Source organism: Vanessa atalanta, chromosome 17 (genome assembly GCF_905147765.1).
Source record: "Vanessa atalanta chromosome 17, ilVanAtal1.2, whole genome shotgun sequence".
Classification (NCBI taxonomy): domain Eukaryota; kingdom Metazoa; phylum Arthropoda; class Insecta; order Lepidoptera; family Nymphalidae; genus Vanessa; species Vanessa atalanta.
Window position 1 is genome coordinate 10,201,486 of NC_061887.1, and position 21,031 is coordinate 10,222,516.

Here is a 21,031-nt window from a genome sequence, read left to right on the forward strand (position 1 = left end):
TTTTTTTTCTATTTTGCATGTACAATAATAATTATATTTTAGTTATTTGAAACAGCCTGCAAAACACATCAGTCAAAAGTCTAATTTTTTTTACCGCATAGGCTGCAGAGCTGTCTATTTGCCAATTTATTGATATGGGCCCCATTGGAGCTTAGAGTCTATTGTCATACCAAGGAACTCTGTTGATTCTAAAACATCTAATTCTTCCCCGTTTAAAAGTACACTCGTTTTGACAGGTCTTACATTGGGAGTAGTGAATTTAATACATTTTGTCTTTTTACTATTTAACATTAAATTATTAACACTAAACCAATTTAGTATTTCAGAGAGAGTATTGTTCACATCGTCATATATTGAAAGAAGTCTTTTTATTTTAAAAATTAAAGAAGTATCATCAGCAAAAAATACTATCACGAGTTTATCACCTAGGAGATGTGGCAGGTCATTTATATAAACAAGGAAGAGAAATGGTCCAAGAATTGATCCTTGAGGGACCCCCACATTAACTAGAGACCCGGGAGATCTCTTTTCATTTATATCAACCCTCTGAATCCGATTGCTCAGATACGAAATCAGAAGACTGAGTGCAGTGTCCCTAATTCCATAATGACGTAGCTTCCTGACCAAAGTTTCGTGTTGCACACAATCAAAGGCCTTAGATAAATCACAAAATATCCCTAAGGCATCCTGTGACTCCTCCCAGGCCTTGTAAATATTTTTAACGAGCTCAACACCAGCGTCAGTTGTCGAGCGACCCCTTGTAAATCCAAATTGTTTCTTGTGTAGCAACTTGTTATTGTTAAAATGCTAGCATTTGATTTAGTAATAACTTTTCAAAGATCTTGCTAAGAGTTGGTAGTACAGAGATGGGCCTATAGTTGTTGGGGTCTGATGTACTACCTGACTTAAATATTGGTAATACTCTACTATGTTTCATGAGGTCAGGAAACACGCCACTAAGGACACAATTATTAAATATAGTGACAAGGTAGGGTGCGATTACATCAATTATTGAATTGACTACCTTAACAGAGATCCCCCACAGCTCGGCCGTTTTCTTAATATCTAGTGATCTGAAGGAACTTATTACATCACTTACACTTACTTTATTAAATTTAAAGCTAATATTACATTCTTCCACATTGTGTTTTAATAATGATTCATCAACGGTAGGAGAGGAACTTAATGAGTTAGTAGTCGAAAATGGATTTATCAGGTGCTTCTATAATTAATTTTTTTATATGCAATGATTTAGCTGTATGACACACGTTGAATAGTTTAGAGTTGGCACTAACATAACTGATAAATGAAAAAGACCGGTTGTATGATATTTCACTATAAAGTTCATACAACCTCTGCCTACTCTTGTGAATTCCGACAGTCGCCCAATCATTAAATTTAAGAAAATTCCTAGAATTGACTGTCGTGGAAGTAAATATGGCATTAAATTCTGTTTTAATTGATTTAAAAAAATTGTTATAAAGCTCATTAGAATTATCATTTAATTGTAAATATGAGAGTTTTGCCATGATATTCATTCTGAATTTCTCAATTTGATACAAATTGATTGGAACAAATGTCTGTTTTAAATCCTTAGCATTGTTTTTTTATTTGCGAATTAAATGAAGGCAATACATTCTAATAATAGTAAATGATCATAAATTATATTATAATTACTATGACTTATTTATAGTTTAGTGTTAGTAATTAGTATCATCAATGAGTATTAAATACATTTAATAAGTAATTTCAGTTTGAGTTTGTTTTTTTAGTAGTCACATTAAATAGTTTTTAGTTAAGATAAGGGCAATATTTTGCAGAGATTTCACACAGTTATCTTTAATATATAAAAAATGTAAAATCTCCAAAACTGTTTTAAAGTTAAAAATTACAGATTAAAGTAATAAAATACAATAATATTTTCAATAATTTATTGATGACCATTATTCCTAAATAACATAATACACCTTTGTAAATTAACTATTATTTATTTGTATTATACTACTGTCTCTTCTTAATTTGTTTAGCTTTGACATTGGCTTTAGTGGCAGCTCCTCCACTGAACAGAGAAGTAAACATCTCTGACATCTCAGGTAACTCGGACATCTTAGCCATATTACTAATTTGCTTTAAGTCTTCTTTGGTTTCTGGATCATTCATCATTTTAGGCAGAATCATGATTAATAGTAAAGGTAACACCATCATGATCACCATTGGGTTGAATAAAAAGTCAGTTAATCTCCATTGTTCACGCATTTGGAAATAACGAAATTTAGTTATTGCTTTCATTCTCAATGGGTATGGCACTTGAATAACTTGTGAGGTCTGTATGTAATTCACTTTACGAGCTCTATATTTGCCTTTTGAGTTAATTTCGACTCTAACTGGCTCATACATGTAATCTGGATTTACGATTTCAACCACATAAGACCCTGTTGGGACATTGTATATTGTGAAAGAACCATCGTCTTTAATGAAGCCAATGTATTCGCCTCCATTTACGTGAATTCTAGTATCCACTTGCCAAGTTGATAAGTCTTGGTCGTCAGCTGGGAACACTCGTCCTTCGATAACGTACCTTCCAGTCCCAACATCTTCTTCAACAGAATTTAATGCACAGAAAACATTGGCAATAATACACACAAAAATAGCTATTGAGCTTTCAAATCGGAGCATTTTTAACTAATTCAGTAAAAATTCTATGAAAAGAATAACATAAAAATCATTAATTGAAATTTACTTGGTGTTCTTTCTCTGTAATTCAATCGCAATTCGTATCAATAATCAAAGCTGTCATGCTGATGTCATAATCAAAAGTCACCTGTCGTTTTAATCATTGGGCACAGAGTAAAAAATCACAATCAACTTAAAAAAAATGCTTTATTCGAATAGAATTTACAAAGCCTGATATCGAGTAATATTAATTAATTAATTGAAATTATCATAAACAGTATGTTTTATTTTAATTTGTATGATATTATAACAGTGCAGTTGTTTTATCACGATATAATAATAATATATTTTTACTTTAATAATTCCACCTCAATGGCAGTAAATTTATATTTAGCGCATAAAAAAATATAACCAATAGGTACGTAGATGAGTACCACTCACGATATATACATACATACATACATACAGTTAAAGTAAACAAAAATTATCATAATGAGTATTTTGTTTTAAAGTAAAGGTCACGAGTATTCGGAATGGTTTTAAAACCGTGATTTTTGAGTTTGTTGTTTATAATATTAATATCGTGTTCTGTTGGAAATCCAGGAGTCATATATTTACGCGCTACTATGATAGGGCTTATCTACTTACTATCATTTAAAATAATGAATAATATTTCAGCAAATATGAATCTTTAGGTCAGGCATTAAAATTGATATTCAATTTATACCTTTTTGTTTATAAAATAAGTAGGTGTAGTGGTCGCCACCGCCCATAGACATTTGCGATGTAAGAAATATTATGTATTCCCTACATCATACCTATAGATACGCTGGCTCACTCACCCTTCAATCCGGAGCACAAGACTAATAATAATTATTGCTCTTTTTAGTTAGAATATTTGTACACCTAGCCGGGTTTGCACAATAAAGCCCTGCCTATTGATTTTGATCACCACCATGTGAGCGGTGTTATTTTATTAATTCTCGCTACGTAATATAGTTATTATATTATTATCTACACCATATTTTAATAATTAAACATATTGAAAATTATTCTGTCGCTATTTTTTATATAATCGCTAGGCGTTTTACCGTTCTAACTACCTAAAATATATTTTTTTACTACAATCAATTTTGTTATAAACTAGGATGTTTCTAAATATATTATGAAGCTACACCTTTTCAAATTTTAATAGTTAGTTAATGTTTATCTTCTTGCCAATGCGGCTCCCCCGGGTAGTTGCATACACTGCCTAATGGGATAATTCGGCCTTGTATCTACTAAATCAAACTTATAAACTTACAAAGGTCAAAGGATAGGATAGGATAGGATATATTAAAACTATGATATGAAGTTCAATTACATATAATTTTTTTCATCAAGCTTAATTTTTAGGTTACAACAGTTGCATTTTATGGGCTAATCACAATCGTAACAAAGTATATACCAATTGATGTAATAAGTACTTGAGTGTATTATTAATATCTGCTTCTGGCCTAGAAATCAACTAAACAATGACAATGATATTTATACATAGACAATATTACTACTTATTAATTATTTGATATATTCCTATCATTAAAAAAATCAAAACCACCATCATTTATAGAAAAAATAATTCCCTAGGAACTATTTTATCTAAGGATTTTAAATATCAGCTTTATAACTATAGCATGGTCAATCAACGATCAATGAAATGATTGGATTGCAAATATATTTAACGTATTACAGAGGATTTTTATCTCATGTTATGTATTAGAAATATAATTTATAAAAAATATCAAATACACTATAAATTAGTTGCAAAACGCTAAATCAAAAGATTTTTTATTACACGGATAATTAAACAAATAATATAAATTACACGTGAGCAAAATTGAAGATCGTCGTTTACATTTTTAGCAAATAAATGTTACTAACATGCAATAATCAGGTGACCAAATTCTTTCTTTTATTTTGGGATATTTTCAGCGGCAACCAATAATACCGTCGTTATATCAACAGTTGTTATTTTAAAGACAAAGAAATATCTTTAAAATAGTAGTAAGTAGTTTTATTCCGCGGCTTTGGCCGCGTTTAAAGTTAGGTTAGGAGGGAGATAGCCAAGTGTTGGGCAACCTATATCGTTTTCTGTACCACCGACAGTTTGTTATCAAAAATTGAATGCTGTTGATTCAATAGTTAAGACGTGAAATCGTATCTAACATTTCGCATTTATCATATTCGTTAGGCTATATCTATATTATACTATATATTTTCACCATCTAAGAGGTTAGGATCAAACTTGCAACTTTTTGTAGTATCTCTAAAGTATTACAATAATTCGCAAGACATATTTACATCATAATTCGCAAAATATTACTGAATGTTTATTATATACCTTATGTAAAATCTACTATTGAACGAAGACCGCTAGTTTTTTTTGTATTTTACGTCATATTCTACATTTGAAAGATGTCGTAATTATTTGACAAGATTATTTTCTTAACTTCTAGATGAATACATTATTAACTTTATTTATATAAAATAATAATTAGATTAAAAATGATCATTTTATTTATAATTATTTTGCTGAATCGTCTCAATATGCATCGCATTTATGGTAACCCTAGACTTTTCTTATCACCATCTATAAACGATGGAAAAAAAACCGCTCGAGTCAGTGTCGATAGAGCATTTCAGGCTGTCGGTCCTGTTGTGCTCATAGCATAAAAACGATCTACGTGAATTCTGTAGAATAATGTTAAAATGGATTATCACTGCGGTGTGTTTTGGAAGTATTTTTGTAGACAGTTTTTGGGTGGTCAAGCCTGGCCCGAAGTATCCTCCTACAAAGGGTGAGGTCTGGCCAAAACCACAATATGAAACTAAGGAAAACACATTTTATACATTCAACCCTTCACATTTTAAAGTTAAGGTGGGTGGTTCATAATTGTATTATTTCAAGGTGTATTGGAGAAATTATCGATCTCCGTACAGTGTGTAGTTTTCTTTTGTTATTTAAGTAATATTTTGTTTATTTAAGTAATATTTTGTTTATTTAAGTAAAATTTCGATTGTTAAAATATATTTTTTATTTTTAAAGAACATATTTATTTTCAATTATAATATTGTATTAAAGATAATTTAATTATAAACGTTTGTTATACAGAATTTAGATCAGACCTGCGATATTTTAACAAATGCAATCGAGAGGTACTCGTATATTGTAAAAAGTAAAATCGGTGGAAGAAATCGTAATATTAAAATACGCTCTCACCGGAAACACAATGAGTTGCACAGAGGGATGTTGAGTGAGCTGGATATTACTTTGTCAGCGCCTTGCGAGGAATATCCTTACCTGGACATGGATGAAAGTTGTAAGTACTAAACACGACAACAATGTAAGCACTTTTTATACAAAAAAGTGACGTGTGCTGATTTGAGACTTATCTGGTGTTCTACCGCCAAACAGCAATAATTTCATAAGTATTAATTTATTTCCGGTTCGAAGATGACTGTGCCACTGTAACTGCCAACACAAGAGACATAACACCCTAGTGTCCTAGGTTGGTGGCGTATTGTGAAAATGAAATGAAAGTATTGTGAAATACATTGACGCATATATTATTAATGTACATATATGCTTGCTTATGTAATTTTATGTATTATTATAAATAATTAAATTGTGAATTTATGTAGCGTAATAAGTATATGTAAATCCAAATTCGGTACAAACCATGTCCGTGGAATGGTGATAAGAATGCTACTTACATTTCCCTATTGGCAATTTTATTGGCATAAAATGAACCAGTCCTGCCACCAGTGGTAACAATCATACGTTTTTTAAAAGTTTTTGTATTTTTACTTACACCGAGGTGGAAGTGTCTCAGCTGCAAACTAACAGTCATCTTAAAAGATATCGAATGTTAGAAAAGAGTAGTTACCGAGTTTCTTGCCGGTTCTTCTCGGTAGAATCTACGTCTCGGCGGTAGCTTTACGTTTAGTACCGTTGTGTAAGCTGATGATTTAAAAGCGTTTGTAAAACTCTACTTGAATAAAGTATATTTAGATTTTTTGACTTATTTATCATCACATCGACGGTTTGCTTATTTCTACAGCTATAATGTCTATGAGTGGTTAGAGAGTGGTCCATTTGATTGCATTTCTGCTACAAATTAATATATATATATATATATATATATATATATAAATATATATATATATATATATATATATATATATATATATATATATATATATATATATATATATATATATAATGTTATCTAGCATATAGATGACATATTTATTGTTTACATCAAACATTCTTTTCATGATTGTCTCTTAATAACTCTCAACACTTATTGCATCATTACGTAATGATATAATTATTTTATTGTCTTATAAGTCATTTAAATAATTAGATATATCTAAAAAAGTTTTGTCGTATAATGTAGGTATATTGTGTTCTCTATATTATGTTGTTGTATTTATACAACATACCGCTTTTATTATAGCGTTTCTGATTTTATACGTTTTGTGGATTTATATTAATTTTATCGGCAAGACGAAAATCAATGTCGCGACCAATAATGTATGTTTACAATTTGTTTCGATGAATAATAATAATAACCGTATGAATAACATGTATATCAAACAAATCTATTAATATTATTTTTTGGTCGCGCACGTAATAAAATAATTGAGACATAAAACATGATACATTTAATTTTCACCTTGTGATGCAGGCGTTTATCCGTTGGTATATATATTAACACTGTTTGTCGCCCGTTTGCGCTTTAGGGGTGGATTGTCGGATGTTAGACATAGAAAAGTATAATATGCTTCCTTGGAGTTCAAGCTAGCTCCATACCAAATTTCATAAAATTCAGTTTTGTGTTTTTGCTGTTAATGAGCAATAGACAGACAGACACAGAGAGGTTCTCTTAGAAATGTGCGATTTAAATATCTGGAAAATCTTATTTATAAAAAACAAGTTTCGATAACAATGTAGGTGCCGAAAAATGTAGTATTCTTTTTTTAAATTAAACAGACTGATATAAAAATAACAACAATACTTTACTATAAAAACATCGTAGTTAAGGCATAATATAAATTATACATAAATATGTATATATGTCAAAATGTAACGATTAAATGATAACTTTGAAAAGCATATTGACCTTTTGATGACTTGTGATCATAATTCTAGCTGTTGTTTGAATAACACTTTGTACATTTGTGTTTTATTATCTTAACAAATACTTATTACATTATCAAAAATCCAATAGTTTATATCTTAGCTTTTAAAATCAATGTTCTCTCCCTCCACTGTCTCATTCGGCATATAATTGTATTTTAATCAATAATTCATTAATCTAAACACTCATTCTTGTAATCGTTTTATATACCTACAATTTGGTATACCTAACTAATGGTCCCGACTTTGTAGCTCTCTTATTGAGTTATAAACCAAACATGATAGGTACTCACGTATATGCAGCCATACTCTCTTTTGTGAAATCCTAGATATTACATAGTTTTAAACGATCAGAGTTAGGTGGGCAGCGTTCGCTTAGAAAGCACCGACCATTTTCTCTCAGACTTTCTCTACAAATTAAGCTCTATATCCTAAAAAAATATAAACATGCCTATATGTGATCTGAAATTATAAACTAAAATGCGTGAAACCACAAAAAATAAACCATTTACCTTTTAAATCAAAATGAAGTTCCACTATGAATGAAATAACACCATAAATATAAAGGTTTTATACAAAGGTCTCACTATATTGAGACGCTTGGACTATGCGTTATGTCGGTTATTGTTGAGTTGTAGAACGATCATAGGTTTTGTTTGATTAATAAGTTGTGTGTATATTTTATTTAAAGATAATCTTACCGTTTCGGCGACGTCAAGACTCTACAGTTCATCAATATGGGGTGTACTTCGGGGTCTTGAAACTTTTGCGCAGCTTTTTTATTTATCGGACGATCGAAATGTAAGTACATATGAAAAAATAATATATGACTATATTGCAAAAATAATAGATATAAATTTAAATATTTCTAAGTTAGATTTATAATGAAATCCGTTTGTTGTTTCGTTTTAGGAAATACGCATAAATACTACTCAAATCAGTGATTTTCCTCGATACAAACACAGGGGCTTATTATTAGATACATCTCGACACTATATTACGATATCCAATATACTCAAGACTTTGGATGCGATGACGATGAATAAAATGAATGTTTTCCATTGGCACATCGTTGATGACCAAAGTTTTCCTTATCAAAGTGAAAGATTTCCCGAATTAAGGTAAGTTTTTATTTAATTTTAACATACATATTTTTAATTACACAATAACAATCAATCAAGTAGGTAGGTAGTTATTTGGAGTTGTATTTCGGTAAATATAAAAAGTATACTTAATATGTATATCGAATATTTTAATTTTTTTATATACCTGAATAGAAATACTTTGGTTTACATTATTTATAATATCTCATGTCTACGACATTAATTAAACGTTACTCATAAATGTTGTTAAAGGGGACACTTATTAAACAAAACTGCGTCCTCTTTTGACTGAGAAGTCAATAATGTCAGAATAAGAGATAAATCAGTATTTAACTAAACACTGCTGTACACATTTTATATTCAATTGTTTACTTATTATATTTAACCAGAGATGTTTGTTAATTATTCTCTATATTTTGTAGCGAAAAGGGTGCTTATGACTCGTCGATGGTGTATACGAAAGAAGACATAGAAAGGATAGTTCAATATGCAAGGGAACGGGGCATTCGAGTGATACCAGAGTTTGACGTTCCTGGTGAATAAAAATTATTACATATTAGTTCATTATATTTTACAAGATCATGAAATTCGACTTAATACGTCATAAAACTAAATTTAAATCGGATAAACTGCGAAGAAGTACTGCTTGTATACTAATATCGTATACTACTTAAATCTTCTCAGAAACGCACTGCATCTTCTAAATATTTACCGCGTAGGCATATGACTCCACTCCACCTGATGGTAAGTGGTAGTGGAGTCCAAACGCTAAGACGGCCAGTACAGTCAGAAAGACTCTACTGTACTTACCGCCCTTTCCATGCCATCTTGTATAATTTATGTATATTAATTTTTTTTAGCCAGTCATTACAAAAAAAACGTGTTATTTTTTATTACTATAGATTATTACTGAAATGTAATACTTGATCATTATAATTATTAGGACATACAACTTCTTGGGGTAATTCGCATCCCAGCTTACTCACAGAGTGTTACGAGGGAGAAGAAGTAATCGGTATGGGTCCTATGGATCCCACTAAAAATACAACGTATAAACTTTTACGAGATCTCTTCCAAGAAGTTCAAACATGGTTTCCAGACAAATACTTCCACGTGGGTGGTGATGAGGTTCAACTAGATTGTTGGTAAATATCTTATTTATTTAAATATCAATTTTAGTAGATATTCAAACGTATAACCTTTTTATCCTAAATTCTAAAAATCATAGACATATCTAAGTTTATTAAATAATTAAGCAAGATTTGTCTATGCTAACAAATCTTCATTACAATTATTGATAAAAGTAATTTTATATTACAGGAAATCTAATCCAGAACTCAGACAATATATGAAAAGAAACAACTTGACAGCGGCGGATTTGCATACATTGTTTATGAGGAATGTGATTCCACTCTTGGCAGAAAATTCAAAACCAATCGTTTGGCAGGTTCATATTTCTCAATGATTACTGAACTATGTTTCCTTGCTAAAAAATAATAGAATTATAATTGTTTTTTTTTTTATTATTATATAGGAAGTATTTGACGAAGGAGTAACTCTATCGAAAGATACCCTTATACAAGTCTGGAAATATAACTGGATCAGTGAAATGATATCGGTACGTGGTTTAAAATATGTGAATTACAAACATTTTTCAAAGTCCAATCATAAGGAGCCGACAGATTCTTCTACTACGAAGCTTTATTTGATACAACCTAAAGATATGTTATTTATTTTAGAAGACGACACATATTTAATTGAAATATTGCTGTAAATTCGGCTAAGTATAACGTAAGTTCGTTATTTTGCAGATTCTTTATTCTGGACAAAAGCTTCTATTCTCTTCAACATGGTATCTTGACTCCATTACCTCGCAATGGACTGACTTTTATGTATTTGATCCTCGCAAAATGGTGTACGACGTAATGCAAAACCAGACTTTGCTGGAGGGCATTGTCGGGGGTGAAGCTTGCATGTGGGGTGAAATGGTGGACGATAGAAATGTGTTAAATAGGTACAATTTTCCGAACAATTTTTTGATTTAAATAAAACAAACAAAACATATTCTACTTCTACTACATAGTTATTCTTATAATTATATTTAAAATTGTATGATTTATATACATGTAAACGTAGCCAATCGAAAACTGGGGTTTCAAATTGGGATAAGCGCTGCATCTCTCGAGTTTTTTTATGTATAATTCGCCTCGTGATCATCGGCAGAGTAAAACGTCATGAGGACTAGAAATGTTGAAATAAAAAATAGAAGTTAATTATTTATATTTGTGTATCAAAATGTCTGACATATGTTCCTAGGGTATGGCCACGAGCTAGTGCTGTTGCTGAAAGACTTTGGAGTGCTCCAACCTACCATATAATATCAAAATCTTCTATTCCCATCGAAGCCTACCACCGAATAGAGGAACACACGTGCCGCATGATACGACGAGGCATTGACGCCCAGCCACCTTCGGGTCCTGGATTTTGTGTAGTATAAGTGTTGTGTTCATACTAATATAAATAAGAAATTTGAATGATTTTAATAAATGATGAAATGATTGTCTTTCTGAGTAAAACTTGAGTAAGAATTTAGTATTTTATTTGTATTCGCATTGACACTCTGCACGCAATTGTAAGGTTGTATTTTATATATCTTCAGAAAATCTGCATGTGCATCAATCCTTATTGGAGTCACGTGCTGGAATCAGGCAACTCTTCAAAAGAAGAGGTCAATGATATTGTCACATCCGCCGAGCATCTCATGACGGTTATATTTTTTAGATTAGATTATAGATATATTACTATCATAAGACAAAATCATCTAAAATACTTACATTTTTTATTTTATTCTTGAGTTTGGGATATGAAATGAACCTTTTACATGATTGTAACTTTCGTAACATTCAACTTTCTATATCACAATAAAAGAAGAGTTTTATAATTTATTGGAAGAAATTCAATAATTATAAGAATTATGATAAGTTATGTTGCCTCTTATACATGGACTCTGTTTCCGATTTCCATCAATTGGACAAAACCATTGGGTTTTGTCCAATTGATGGAAATCGGAATACATAACGCTTATTATTGAATAAGCGTTATGTATTACCTTAATGTAAGAAGTTTTATTAAACTGGTGGCCCTTAAACTATAAACAACGTTCATGTCATTGTGATTAGATTTCCATAAAATCCTTGTCGCACAATACTGTTAGGAATATTAACATGAGTAAAAAGTAGTGAAAATATCTATGACTAAATCACACTGTCTTTGAGTAGTTCAAGTTCGACTATGTATCATATTTATCAGAATTCAGGACGCCAGAAGACTGTCCGAGTAGTGTCTATGTGATGGAGGCTCTGTAGTTATAATCAGTATAAAGTGTAATTAGTAGTTAAATAAGATAAAAGCTCATTAGGAATAACAATACATGTACTACCATATACCATATATTAGTAAGGCCATTCCATATAGTGGGCGCCACTAAATAATCGGAACGGTGATGCTCGAATTCACCGCATGTGTGAAGGTACCTTTTTTGCAATGATATAAGAAAACAGCCTCAATGGCTACAGATGCTACCATCATAAGAGTCCAGCAGTATTTTAAACATTGTTTTTGACTTAATGTAACACAACTTTTTGCACATGAAATTTTTATCTATGAAGTTTTCTTTAATACAATGAGTATCATGGTAGTAGATGAACCGATTACAAATATCGATTTTCACTTAAGTTAATTTTTTATCTGTGATAGTTTTGTGTAAACATTAAACAAATTGTTTGAATACATGTGCACCTCGTGCAAATAAAAGAGTTTATTTTAAATAATTGAACTGCGATATGATATTAAATTAATAATTGTAGCAGTCATAAAATGTCTGGTTATTTGGAGGTGAAGTATCCCTTTAAATCGAATCTCGGATTGAATCCTTTCAAGGTAAGTTTTGTTTCCTTTCGTGTATGGTCGATAATCATACATTTGTACTATTGTTTATTTTTTAATTGTCAGTCGTGGAAAAGACAATGGTGTATTCTTCGGCCGAGTCCGATGAGTGCTGGTGGTGGTTCGCTAGCTGTTTACTGCAGTGAGGCGGGGTCTCCTGCAGGGACGGTTGAATTACGTTCTGGTTGTATCGTAAAACGTGCGAAATCTCGTACGCGACCTCATGCATTCGCCGTGTTCTCCATCGAGGAGCCGTGCAAGCCTCGGATCTTATTGGCGGCACAGAGCCTCCAAGAAGCGCAGCATTGGATGGATAAAATCCGAGACTTATTAAACGGCGACAAGCTTCTAGGTATCTAACTTATTCTACCTTCATTTTTGCGTTATAAAATATTTCGACCAGTCTATGATCGATGGTTTTTAATTTATTTATTTTTTTTATGTTAAATACAAGTTCAAATTAAATATGTTTAAAAAAAAATTATTCCAGCTATATTCTACTGAAATCTACGAGTAAAATATTTTTGAAAGATTTAAACTATTTATGTATTTTTTTCTTTTACACATAACATTAAAAAAAATGTTTTTCTTTATTCATATTTTAAATCACTAAAGATATTTTTTTATGGTTTTAATATTTATTATTTCTCAATAAAGCTATAAAGCAGCATTATAAAGAAAAATCTTTCCTTATTACAAACATGTCCATGGCCTAAAATTGAAATGAGACCATTGACGTCAGTACATTCAATGCAAATATCTAGAGCATTTGTTATTGTAATGTGTACAAACCATTACTGCAACTTTTTTTAATAGTACTTTGTGTTTAGTAGACATGCCTTATGTAAAAATCATTTTCAAAAATAAATTAATTTTGATTTTACAATATTTTCAAAACAAATCCAAATAATGTTTTTTTTTATTTTTTGAACTCATTTCAAGTAAAACTCAAATTAAACATATATAAGTGATATCATTAAAACTAATAATAATCACTCATGCTTAAAATTCATTGATCATTTTCATTTCATAGTGTCCGTGTTTAACACATTATCTTAAAAACATTTAAATGTGGCTGTTTAATGTAAGAGCAGCTATTTGATTTCAAAGTTTTATATATATGTCTTTGAAATTAAAGCTAGCTCATGTCATGCTTGATCATCTCACTTTCAGGCACAGAATCATTGCTTAAAGATTCTTATTCAGTGACGATCATACCTACTGAATTGTCACAAAAATGTGTTATAAGTGGTGACAACAATGTAACATTATCGTCGACCGGTCTGATGGTTTCTCGTCCACAAACCACAGGCATGATGATACGTTGGCAACACATTACTGATGTTCTCCAGACCAGAGAGAGTGGAGATAAGAGCAAAATATGTGTGCTCAGTATTGATAGGTTTGTTAATTTTTATAATTCAATCTGCTTGAAAATGGCACCTAATGCACTATATAAACACAATTTGAGTGAACTTGAATATTTCAATGCTATGACCAGTTTGGATGTAGATTCTAACAAAAAGAACCAACAAGAAACTCGGTTAGTACTCTTTTTCATCAATCATATACATGTAATAATCACAAATAATAATTTAATGTATGAAAGTCAATGATTACTTATATCCAAGCTTTTCTATTAACTATACAGTTTTAAATTATATTTATAACATTGTTCTGAGTTTATCGAAAATAGTTTTTGCACATAAGCTTACATCACACATATTTGATATTATTATCAAGCAATTTTTGATGAAACAATTATTAAAAAAAAAGAGGCTTAATTGCCTGTATATTTTTTTTAATAATAACAGGTAGGTAGGTGTTAGTGTTGATGAAATCATTAACAAGTTTGTGTGCAATTATTTTAATTACACAGGCATCGATGCATCTGTTATGCTTACTAATGAGTTATTTTGATACAGTTTATTTTTAACGTATGAATAATATGTTTTTAATTTCAATTTCAAGGAATCATTCATGTCTCGTTAGTATGAATCAATAAAAATATCCCATGTTATATTCTGAAGAAAACTCATCTTAATAGTAATTTTCATTAGACTGCATGCTGTATTTGAATCTTGCTCATAATTTTATATAATCACTTTCTTGGAACCTTTAACAGCAAATCACACTTTCTTGTTATCATCCAAATTCATTTTTTCATCAATTAATGGACAAAATGTTATAACCATTTGAGTTGTGAGTTTAATCAAAGGTGTTGCTGTGAAATGCTTTAAAACTGAATTATTAGAGTGTTTGTAATTAGTATACTAATTGTTTTTAATTTATTTTAACAGGTACATATAATTTATAAAATTATTAAATTTGATGAATACATTTATTTAAAACCAGAGAAAGATTGATTTAACCAACAATAATTATTGTTCATATATGCAGTTGGAATAAAGATGGATTTTTGTAGTGGTTTCAACGGTGGCGGGGAGATGAAATTCAGCAGCGCACTCTCGGGGGAGCTGGCTGGCGAGCTGGCGGGTGCGGTGCGGCAGGCGCTGCGGGAGCGCGCTCGGGCTCCGCCACTGAGCCGCAGTCAACCCGATCTGACAGCAGTGTGTCATGAAATGGGTACGATGTCATTACTTATAATTTATTATGCATTAAATTGTTTATGCAATTTTACATTATCAAGAAATTGTTAAGAAACATTTTTCTCAATCTCTTGGGCATATTATCCATTCTTACTATGATTAACTATTTCGTTTCTTCATAAATACTTGTCGAATAATATTTTTATTTTAGGCATTGTTCAAACACTATCTGTAAGTGATCTTAGAGCAAAGGACTTTGAGTTGAAATGCGGTCTATTTTAGATCTCTTCTCATATGTATTGTTTTATCTCAGGCGAATTACGTCGCAGCAGCTGGTACAGCGGGCCATCCGAAGTGTCCCTCGATGACACTGATCTCATTATGTCCAAGGTCAGGATAATGTTTATTTCTGTTTTTAATATGGCATGTGATTTGCTTGTAATGATAAGCCATTATAATAAGTCACCACCAAACAATCTAGTAGTTGTATAGTTGAACAGCACTGAGAGAACCGTCCCCCGCAGGAGGCGCGCCGCATCCCGAGCGGGCAGCTGTCCCGCACGCGCGCCCGCCGCCTGCTGCGCGCCTCGCTGGCCGAGCTCGTCTCCTTCGACGACGGGTACGTCGACTTGTTCTCTCTATTATGAACACTTCTTGAGATTTTTGTCGTACATTAATTATGTTTGTTTTAGAAATGGTTCTCTTGAGATAAAGTTATATATTCCGTAGTTATCATAGTTTAAAATGAATGCGACTTGATGAGTCTGTCGGTTGACCGCAGCGCGGCCGACCGCCGCTCGCTGGCGTCCGTGTCGTCCGGAGTGTACGAGGAGATCACGGAGGAGGCGGCGCCGCGGGAGGAGCACACGTACGAATCGGTGGCGGACTGCGTGTACGCCACGTGGCGCCGCACCGGCAAGCGACACCCGCCCCCCCTGCCGCCGCGCACGCCCGCTCTGTGAGTACACGTGCGAGACTCGCACGCCCCTCCCTGCCGCCGCGCACGCTCCCCCTGCAGCTGCGCACGACCGCCCTGTGAGTGGCAGACCAACGGATTTGGGTGCCAGAGCATATGAGAGTATAATACTACTAATTTTTTTACATCTGGCTGCTACAAAAAAAAATCTGCTACCGTACTACGTTTCATTGTCTGATTCGGGATCCGAACCTGTAATCTCACTATCAGCAGTCCTACAAGCTAATAATTAGAACAAGCGACAATAATCTGATTACCTGTGGTAAATTTCAGCACTATGAAGCTGGGCGAGGCGTGGGGCTGCGCCGGCGACGGTGTCACGCGGCACTCGTCGCTGGGCTCGCTGCACCACAAACCCACTCGGCCCGCCAAACCCTTCAGCGTGTTCAGGTACAGCTTATAATTAGTTTGTCAGAACCATTATAGAAGAAAAATTTATACTTTTTATGATAATCAGAGAGTATGCGATGATCAGTTATAAATAAAGCGAATTTGTGTTATAAATAGTGGACTATTATAAGTGTAATATATTTTTTTAGAAAAAGACTCAAAAGCGACTCCCGAATAGCAACATCACCGAAATCCGAAACCGCCAAGGATAAGGACGTCGAGACGAAAAAGAAAAAGTTCGACTTCACGCCCACGCGGGATATATTCAAGAGCTTCAAAGTGAGTCGGAAGATGAAGAACCTCAAAATCACCTCGGGCGGCCTCACGAAAGGCGAGACGAAGAGCTGCGAGTTCCTCGACGAGACGCAGCACGTGACGGCCAACCGCTGCTCCAAGTCCGTGGAGTGCCTGGACGGCGGCGACGGCTTCGACGAGTTCGGCGGGCCGCTGGCGCTCGTGCCGCCGGCGCTGGTGCAGCTCATCCTGCGCGCGCCCGAGCTGGCGGAGAGCGAGTACATGCCCATGTCGCCCATCGCGCCGGCCGCCGAGCACCACTACATGGTCATGTCGCCGCGCACCAAGCTGGCCTGAGCCCCCGGCTGTGATATTGTTTGATGGTTGAGTTGCTTAGTTGGCGTCCGAGTAACGCTAGTTCGATTGACTTGGCTGTCGTCAGAAATTTTAGTATTACTTTTATCCGTCCAGAATGGACCGTAGAGTTGAACGGTGGGGTGAAATTTAGTGAAAAATACCAAAGTCTCTTCAGAAAATATCATAACAGAATACATACTAGTTACTAAATTTAATAGCAAAAAAGTAGTAAAAAACACAGTATTACAGACAATTTACATATATTTTTATAAAGAATAAATAACAGAGTCGTGTGACCAAAAGGACAAATTTTACTTTATTTTCAGATAAGTATTTATTACAAACAGTGTTCAACATCATTAGTAAAACAAACTTTCGATCTTACCAAAGTACAGGAGTTCACTTTGGTTTTGGTACTTGAATGACGAGGGTATCACACGTTTTAAATTTACATTTATCAACATCAATAAATGTCAATTCTTGTTGTACAAAAACAATATAAATTATCAAAATCAGTCAGGTTTATTTTTGCATTACAAGTTTTTTTTTTTTAAGTTAGTTATTGTGATGTTCTTTTTTTATACAAATAGTTTAGATCATATTTCGTGATTATTAAATCTCGTATGCATATTTATGTAAGTTGATATTTTGCATAAATTTTCTATTGTTTCTATGTGATAATATCCTCCTCTTGACCGATTTCGTCCACGGTTACTGATCCCATGGGAGACTAGCCAATAGATAGATCATTTATAAAATACATGACAAAGACGGTTTACGAAGTTTGACTATTGATAATAGACAAGGAATTAACTCCTCCAAAACTCCGATGTTGATAAATAAATGTGTAGGAAATTGTTGGATTGTATAGGAAACGTTCGTGACGGATTTTTTATTTATTTTTAATCTGCCTAATTATTAGTAAAGGAAGGTCGATGAAAAAAGACTGAAGGAGAAAGCTTTATATGAACATACTTTAACGTTACGGCTCTGAAATTATGTAATTAAGAAACATCGGTGATAAGAAAACAGTTTAGACGATATACTAGCTTTATGTTCAAACGATAATTTAAAACACGAAAAGTAATCGTTATAATTTAAGATTCAAAGTAAGTATATCAAATAGACAAGTATCTAAACACCGACGAAACGCGACTCGCTGCAATTTCAGAGCGGCAAAGTTAAATTATTTTTATCGTACGTAGTCTGAGCTAGTATAAAAACGTCGTGAGGTATGCCATGGAAAAGAATTTGTTTGAATTTAGATAAAATGTAGTTAATAGAGCTTCATTTTGAAGGGAACGGATTTATTTGCGCTGATGTGTTGTGATATTATGTATTATCTTGTTATATCGGGCTTAAAGGCTTTTGTTGATTTTGACATGTATTAGACTGAAATGTTGGAAAATATTGAAAATTTTTGGACGTTCGTTTTGCGTTTGCGTCGGTGAAGTTTATGTGCCCAAATAATAAAGGCAAGTAGCTTAATTTGTATAGCAATTATTAAAGTTTAAGGTCGCTTTTCGCTATTCAAATTCTGACCAACATACATACATTATGATAGCTTGTAAGTACTTAATATTATGATAATTAAGATGTTTTATCACCTAATAAAATAAAACGATCTCTGAAACTTGTAGACAGTATTTATATAAGCATTAAGTGATACGCCGTTTATTTTGCAATTGTATTTTATTGTATGGTCTAAGGTTCGTGTGTGTACCCAGTGTGTACAAGTGTGTGTGTTCTACACACACACGTACACCATATTCTATATTTGAATCGAAAACCGAATGAAATCAGTAATCAAATTTTGTTTGTGATACAAACATATCATATGCTTTTGTTTATTTGTTTTATAAAAAGGTAAAGCAATGTTGATTAAAAGATTAATGAAATCTTACATAATTAGTTCTCTAATTCAATAAAATCACTTTCAATTTGAATGCGATTTTGAGTAAAGCGACGAGCGTTGAGAGTTAAATGAGTCGTTTGCCTAATTTAAATAAAAACATTATTCAATTACATCGGCTCAAATGGCTTTAATTAAACGTATTATAAATGTTTTTCTTTTTTTCAAACTATATCATTATGGCCAAATGTTGCCAGGAAAACAGTGTAATAACATATTCTATTGTATACTTTTATATCTTTTAATAATGTATGTTGTTGCCATACAGCGGTTGCGGAGCAAGAACAATTTCGTATGTTGAAAGGACATAAGTTGTTTCTTCCACTTGAATATATTGCCATCGCATTCGCACACGTGCAGCCAAGCCGTCACCTGAAATTTTAAACCTTTGTCATTGTTAAACAATGTTATTTATTCATGTGCACGTATTCTTTGGTTTGTCTACAATTTATGTTAGTGGATAGTTCGACAAACACACTAATTACATACTCACAGCAGAATAACGATATAATGTAGATTTTGGTTTCTTCCTCTACTATTTTGCAATATTTTTAAATGTTTTAGCCACTGGCAATAACACATATCTATAACCAATTCTACTAATTTATAACAGCTCCGCTTCATCTTCGAGGGATCCGCAACTGGATCGTTGTGTTACTACAATAGATAACCAGCTAATCAGCAATGATTATTTTCTGTCCGATTAAGTGAGAATTATTTAGTAGAATTGTTCCGAAGGTCAATGTCCGAAATTCTTGCTCCGCGACCAGCATTGCTGCGATTTTTTACTGTAGAGTATTTTCTGACTAATTGAGATATATTTTAGTTATAATGCGTTTTAAAAGGATTCAGGATAAGATAGTTATAGTTTATACCGCCTTACGTGTCTCATTATACTAATAACGAATATGTGATATTTTATTATATTCACAACATGGATAATGACTTAATTATAAACATAATTATCTGTAACGAATTTGACACGATAATTACGAAACTGTAGTTTGAATTTCATTTACATATCTTTCATAAGACCGTTATGTAAGCTGTACTGTTGTTTTTACTGTTTTTTTTTTTGTTGTGTGCCAAGTAAGTAGCGCTTGTTTTATATTTGTATATTTATGGTGTAATATACTGAGACAATATTTTGTACCTTATGTGGAAACAGTATATTAATAACTTTTTTATTTAAGCTTATTTATTTAATTCCGCTGATCTGAATTTGAATATTCTCGTTTCACATGGAACACACCCTTCGTTGATAACTTGTGAATATTAGTCAATTTGAGATTATACAGATGTTACTTAATTATATTATGTATCTGTATATTCGATGGACCAAAATCTCGTTTATAATTTTCTATTTATTTTGCTTTAAGATCTTCAATAAAGAATTACATTGTGTTGTTTAAATAAAGTTTGTACGTGTATAGTTTTTTTTTTTTTTGAGAAATTCCTTTAAATACAATATTTTTTTCTCATAGACTGCATATTGATTTTACCTAATAAGAACATTCGGTTGATTGTTCATACGTAAATTTATCGCAATGAATATCTAAAAACAATAATTAGTGTGCTACCACTACTAAGCCTGTTGTTGAGTTTTTTTGGGGGAGGGGGTTCGTACGCTTTCCTTAATTTGAAATAATTACAATATTTTATCGTTCCAGGCAAGCATCAAGTTATCTATTTAAAGTCAGTATATTCATC

The 21,031-nt window shown here is 32.5% G+C and overlaps 3 protein-coding genes across 4 annotated transcripts; 2 read left to right on the forward strand and 1 right to left on the reverse strand.

Moving 5' to 3' along the window:
- Positions 1–1,927: 1,927 nt before the first annotated feature.
- Positions 1,928–2,802, reverse strand: LOC125070366 (ER membrane protein complex subunit 7). Its single transcript, XM_047680204.1, has one exon. The coding sequence runs from the start codon at positions 2,674–2,676 to the stop codon at positions 2,002–2,004; it is 675 nt and encodes a 224-aa protein (XP_047536160.1). The 5' UTR covers positions 2,677–2,802; the 3' UTR covers positions 1,928–2,001.
- Positions 2,803–5,323: 2,521 nt separating this feature from the next.
- On the forward strand, positions 5,324–11,562 carry LOC125070265 (beta-hexosaminidase subunit beta-like). Its single transcript, XM_047680058.1, has 10 exons — positions 5,324–5,590; positions 5,825–6,032; positions 8,547–8,656; positions 8,768–8,976; positions 9,381–9,493; positions 9,902–10,103; positions 10,279–10,405; positions 10,493–10,576; positions 10,770–10,972; positions 11,275–11,562. The coding sequence occupies exons 1-10, from the start codon at positions 5,414–5,416 to the stop codon at positions 11,453–11,455; spliced, it is 1,614 nt and encodes a 537-aa protein (XP_047536014.1). The 5' UTR covers positions 5,324–5,413; the 3' UTR covers positions 11,456–11,562.
- Positions 11,563–11,565: 3 nt separating this feature from the next.
- On the forward strand, positions 11,566–20,739 carry LOC125070264. Of its 2 annotated transcripts, none has more exons than XM_047680056.1 (9): positions 11,566–11,725; positions 12,970–13,255; positions 14,077–14,305; positions 15,329–15,489; positions 15,766–15,842; positions 15,977–16,071; positions 16,234–16,410; positions 16,702–16,818; positions 16,968–20,739. In XM_047680056.1, exons 1-9 carry the CDS (start codon positions 11,627–11,629, stop codon positions 17,407–17,409), a joined length of 1,683 nt encoding a protein of 560 aa, XP_047536012.1. In that variant the 5' UTR covers positions 11,566–11,626; the 3' UTR covers positions 17,410–20,739. The 2 variants fall into 2 exon arrangements, with proteins under 2 accessions (XP_047536012.1, XP_047536013.1); XM_047680057.1 differs by lacking the exon at positions 11,566–11,725 and adding an exon at positions 12,088–12,897.
- The last annotated feature ends 292 nt before the right edge of the window (positions 20,740–21,031 follow it).